We start from the raw sequence: 6000 nt of genomic DNA on the forward strand, positions 1-6000 counted from the left end.
CTCTTAAATGATACTTCAAAGGTCCTTGATACTTCTTGTTTCAATGATGGTTCCAAAAATACTTTTATAAGATCCTTCAAGAGAGAGATCCTATAATGATTTGTAATCAAGAGCTAAATAAAGAGAGAGAGAGAGGAACCTTCTTCCTTCTTTCTTACAAATGATGTTTTCCTTCTTTCTTCCAAGATAACTTCAAATGTCTTTTTCTTCCTTCAAGATGAATGGTGAGCTTTCTCCTTATGCCTTTCCTTGTATTCTTTCTAGTACTCTTCCTTGTATCCTTATGATGAATGATCTTCAAGCTGCCTTTTTCCTTCCTCACCTTATCTCTGATACCATGTTAGAAAATCAAAAGGCAGAAAATATTTTCTTGCTTTGATAATAGTTTGTGATAATTTTAATTCATATTATCTTCTTTTGTCTTCTCTTTATCAATCAACTATCAAATAAAAAGGAACATGAAGACCGCAAGAACAACAGAATACAGTTTGTAGGTTCTCAACCAGTGAAAAACCCCTCTCCTAAGGGAAAAAACCAATCAAACTCTTCTTCTTATAGAATCAAATCAAAATGAGACAATCAGTACCCAACAACAAGACCAGGGCTTCCACCAAACACCAAGTCATTCCTCCAAAGTATCTTTTTTAAAGAGTCAAAGTCTTCCTCCAAAGTATCTTCTTCAAAGAGTCAAAGTCAACAAGAGTCAAAGTCTTTCCTATTTGCAATAGTCAAGGTTTCGGCTTCTTGCTTCAAGTCTGCAACTCGGCCTGCAATCTTCGGCCTTGCAACTCTTACAAATTTCCAAAAATCTCATGTGTGAGCTAGTTTAGGTCAGATTTCAGACTTGTCCTTCTTCGCTTGGATTCTTCTTGTTGATTTGGGGTAGCATCGGATGTGCTCTAGCCACAAAAATTGGTGGAGAGGCTAAGGCACAGGAGATCTCCAAAACCCAGAAAGGGTTTGGGCAGATTCTAAACAGTTTGAGAGATATTAAATAATTAATATTTATAATGGAGTCCCTAAGTCTAAACTTAGGGAAATTAAAATATTAATGTGAATTAATATAACGCTGTGTTAGAATTGTCCAAAAGGCATGGATCAAGCTAGATCTAATCTTAGCCATTGATTAGGGACTTAATCTCGGCCGTTGATTTGTCAACGAGAAAGTATAAGAGGAGGCTTGAGGGTCACTTGGAGAACACACCAAGAGATCAAGATTTCGACTTTTTGGGGTTGGGTTTGCTGAGAAAATTGAGAGAGTGATCATGAGTTGTAGCCGAGGGGCAGTGAATACAGAAGCAGAGAGGCAGAGATAGTGTCGGGAGGATCAACGTAGTAGCCGGGAACGCTGACGTAGGGGACATAAGCCAGAACTGCCGGGAGTAGCCGAAACTGTGGGGAATTGTTGGAACAGCTAGGAAAGCTAACGCGGAGGGCAGAAGCCGAAACTCTCGGGAAAGCTGACGCAGAGGGCAGAAGCCAAAACTGCCGGGAACAGCTGGAACAGCTGGGAAAGCTGACGCAGAGGGCAGAAGCCGGAACTGTTGGTAACAACTGGAACTGTCGAAACAGCTGGGAAAGCTAATGCAGAGGGCAAAAGCCGGAACTACCGAGATTTTTCTCTGTTGGGTGAACCGGATTTGGCACCCAAATTGTATTCTGAAACTGCTTAATAAATCAAACCCTCAGATTGCTGCACCGGTTTTCCCGCATTGGGTTTTTCTGGGGACATTAGTCCAAAAACAACGGTGTCACTTGTGTGCTTGTTTCTATTTCCTTCAGTTGATGATCTGTAATGTGTTGAGCATGTACTTGTATTTATTTCCAGTATTTACATGGTAAATCACTTGTTAATTAACAGAACAAGTAGTTAGGATTCAGGAATAAATCAGTAAAGTGCATGAAGGGTTTCTAACGTGTCAGACTTAGAAATTCCAACACTTCTTCCTTTTATTCCTTGCCTTCGTACTTACTTTTTCTTTTGTTCTAAGTGCAGATCGAAATTCCTTGAATTGGATCTCACATAAGGTCGAATTCTCCTCTAATATATACTTGTGAGGTCAAATAGGCCTCTCCTAGGCCGACTTCATTGGCAGGGCCGACTTTGTTGGACATTGGATAAACCAACACTCCCTGTGTGTTTCGTGACATGGACTAACCGCCTCTCGTGGATCCTTATCTCTGGCGATGCGATTGTTGACTAACACCTACGAGTTTTGGTCTAACGACAATCGTGATTCTCAACAGACTTGGTGTTGGGAGTCCAAAAATGACACTCTAAAATCAAATTTAATGTTTCTTTATTGATACATTGTGCCCATAAGGGTCTTATATATATGACAAGGACTATATTGACTCAATAAATCCTAGAGCATGAAGAACATGCTTGACCTAATTGACAGAAATAAAATAGAGCATGAAACCCATGCTTTCAAAATTATATTCTTCTCTTTCTTTTGCTTTTACAATAAATATAAAATGATGCGAGTATAATAACAATTATGAAGACCGAGCATAGTTACATTTCTCAACCCCAGAGATGCCAATAATTCATGCTCAATTCCACAAACCTCTCCAAGAACATCAACCAGATCCCAAACTGATTGATAAAACACCTATCTACTTCACATTCTAAACCGACTTTCACATGTATACAAATTTTAGTGGAGACATTGATTTCTTTACTGCTTCCCATGCCAACATTGGCAGGGACTTAGTTGCTCTGAAGCTCTCTTGTTAGCTTATCTAAGTAGCAAGGGCAGGCACATCTTTTTTGGGTTTGTGGCAGTATGTCAAATAAATATATAAGTAGCCCAGGTGCATGGGTCCAGCTACGAGTGTGGGTCTCACAGAAGTTTTCATGTCATATATTCACATTGGAGAGCTCATTGTTCATGTTCAAGTAGAAAACATTAAATGCGTAACTATCTATATTTAAATTTTGAAGGTAAGGTGTGTTAGATGTGCAGGATATAAAAGGAAGATGGTCTGAAAGGTAAAAAGATTGGACATGCAAATGCAATTGTTAGCATGTAACTTGTGAATTAAAATATATCACATTGCGTTTAACATTTACTTGTTCTCATTCAGGTGGGAAAGGAGAATAGCAGCTGGAGATTTCATTCATATTGGGATGCCATCAAGTCCCTGCCTTCTGATATTGTAAATTTTTGTTCGTCATAATTATTTTTGCAGTCTATTAAGGATTGCATCTCCATACATTATGAAAATGTAAGATTTTCTGTTCAAATGACTAAGTAAATTAGTTTCAAGAAGAAAAGTTGCTTAAAGTTTTTCTATGAATCACAAAGCTGGTGACATTGAAAATGTCAACTCTCCTGTACTAAGAAAACAAATACACACTTTCACACAGAACATCCTGATTTATTTAACTTAAATGGATGCATTTGTCATCCCTTCAAAGAGTACATGCTAAGCCATCGTATTATGTTATATTTGCCAGAATGCATGACGTATACCTAATTTGCTTTGTTTTTACTTGTGTCAGAAAAGATGCTAATTCAGGTCTATTATCAAATTTTGAAGTGCTTGAGCTATTAAGGTCCAGGGGAGCTACCCAAGATCCCCTGGGTTCATTTGGATCTGCAACTCATTCTGAATGCAAGGTAAATATTGTAACCTTGAGTTCGTCAATTATTTATATAAATTCATTCTAATGTTTTTAGTAACTTTTTACTTCCCTTGGGTTGTTAAGGTATATAATGAAAGATAACCACCATCACTGTTTCTTTCCTTTTAATACAGGTTTTTGACTACCTGGTTCAATCTGCAGCATGCAACCAAACTCTGGAGAGTGTGCAAGACTTTTTGCTGAAAGTTGAAAAGTTTTCACTTACAAAAGCAGAAAGGCTTCAAGTTCTGAATCTTAGGCCTTCAACGGCTGTTGAAGTCCATCTGGTGGTGTTCTTATCCATCATCTCTTATATCAATTTTATGATCAGGTTATAAGATTATAAAGTTACCATGCGAATTTTGGGGTAGAGGAATATTCTGATATTGAAATTCGATTCTATTTCTTTGTGACTCAGATAGTAGAAGACTGTGAAGAGAGAATGTCAAGCTCAACTGTTGATGAACTTCTTGAAACAGTGAGGAATACTTTGCCACCTCCGCCAGAAAAGCCCGAGGAAGAAGAAGAAAATGCTGAAGCAGATGAGGTAAATGACGAAGAGATGGATGATGCAGGTGCTGAGGAACAAGAGGAATAATGTGGCCTGTTCTGTCAGCCATGCGTAGATTTGAGAGTCTGATTTCATTTTGATTTCCTTAGCAGCATGGGTTCATTGCTCACTCGTAACTCTGTGCTAATGAGGTTGAGGTATTAATTATGGCTTGGGGTGTGCACTAACTGCCTATGAGAACTGTGTGTTGTGGGATATGTCACGCTCTAAACTGTGTCTCACATGTAAATCCAATCCAAAATCAAAAGAGAGGGTGAATGACAAAAACCCATTAGTTTAAAGTGTAATATAAGTTCATATTTATCACAAGTAAATGACATGCCGAATAGAGCAATGTTTGTGGGGATCGCCTTATAGAAGATATTGCATGATCTACTTCAGATGGCAAGATTTTTGTTCAATTTGTTGAGCAAGGGTCTCTTTGGATTTTCTTTTTCCTCTCAACAAATTGAGGATGGAGAAATGTATTTTTATTTGATTTGGCGCTAACGCAGAGAAGCTTAATACTTAACCCAAATTGCAGCTCTATTTGTCAATGGATTAGCATAAAGGATTGAGAAAAATGGATTTGAAATGAAATCTAATTGCCAAGATTTGTTTATGATTTAAGGGCAGTAGTCTAAACATAGTACTTTTTTTTTGAATCTTGTTACAAATATTCTTCTGACCAGTTTTGTCTAAAGTTCGACCAAAAATTTAAAAGAATTGCTGGAATTGCATTTGAGATTGTATATTTCAGGTGTAACAGGATTTTCAGGGTATTTAAAAATGCAACTTCAGGAATGAAAAATTGCAATTTCATCAACAATTTCATAACTTCTGATGATAGTTGTTGAAAAAAGTAAAAAAAGTAAGATATTTAGATTTGTCCATTTGAAAGTTCTCATGATAAAAGAACAAAAAATTTGGTGAGAAAAACTTGATGGACTTAATACTAGAATTCTTCAAGGACTAATGTAATCCTATAAGCTTACTTTTGTACCAGATTGTAAGAAAAAGCATGAATTGCTTTGCCAATTTATCATGTTGACAAACTGTTGCCTTTCTAAGTATTGTTGGATATGAATTGAGCATATTCTCTAACATAGTGAATTATTAAAATATTCCCTCAAAAATGTATTGAGGATTATAGTATTTTAAAGACCTACGTAGAGAGTTACTCACTTTAAAACCATGTTGTTAAGAGGCCAGTGTTTACGCCAAAATAAAATGGTTGAAATGCACTTCTAACCTTGGGGATGTTCATTGTGCTTATAATTGATATCAAGCTTATCAACTTTTAAGAAGTGTATTTTTTTTTTTTTTTAATTAGAGAGAGAGAGCATATTTTAAATAAAAAAGAAGTACATCTAACTTATTAGTGGCCAACTTTTTAATCTTTTTTTTTCAGCAGAAAAGATTCTCTTTTTTTATTCCATAGGAATTAAAAAAAGTAAAATCTATATCAGTTTCAGAGCAGCTATAAGGAAAAGTCAGTTTGCTGTTAATTGTTATCTGAGATAGCAGATGTAACAACAAAAAACAGAGCGGATCTTAATAAACTAAAACAGCTGATGGAGAAAAACCAGAGGCTGTAAGAAAAAGTATGTTGTGCAGCAGATATCCCTCCCGGAAGATATGTAGGACTGGATCCGTGTGAATTGATTTTTGCCTACATTCTTAACCCTGAGAAATTTGCAGAGTAAAACAAGAAATGTAAGGTACAATTTTATGATGTAACAGCATTGAAGAAAAGACCAGTAAGTAAACTTTGATCAACAGATAGCCATTGTATGTGCACTTTGAACTGAGTTGCCAA

The 6000-nt window shown here is 36.5% G+C and overlaps 1 protein-coding gene across 2 annotated transcripts in view; it reads left to right on the forward strand.

Annotated features, from left to right (window-relative positions):
- The window catches only part of LOC149211135 (uncharacterized), a 68303-nt gene extending 63500 nt beyond the window's left edge, over window positions 1-4803 (forward strand). Inside the window, exons 2-5 of one of the 2 annotated variants that reach the window (XM_089396922.1) lie at window positions 3091-3162; window positions 3509-3626; window positions 3766-3918; window positions 4050-4803. In XM_089396922.1, coding sequence (XP_089253048.1) covers window positions 3134-3162; window positions 3509-3626; window positions 3766-3918; window positions 4050-4229 — 480 coding nt within the window. In that variant the 5' untranslated portion in view covers window positions 3091-3133 and the 3' untranslated portion in view covers window positions 4230-4803. Of the gene's footprint in view, window positions 1-3090; window positions 3232-3508; window positions 3627-3765; window positions 3919-4049 lie in introns of both variants that reach the window. The other variant, XM_089396923.1, reaches the window with a different exon arrangement.
- The last annotated feature ends 1197 nt before the right edge of the window (window positions 4804-6000 follow it).

This window comes from Pinus tabuliformis, chromosome 1_2 (assembly GCF_031772625.1).
Source record: "Pinus tabuliformis cultivar Carrire ecotype Pingquan chromosome 1_2, CPIR1, whole genome shotgun sequence".
NCBI classification, from domain to species: Eukaryota; Viridiplantae; Streptophyta; class Pinopsida; order Pinales; family Pinaceae; genus Pinus; species Pinus tabuliformis.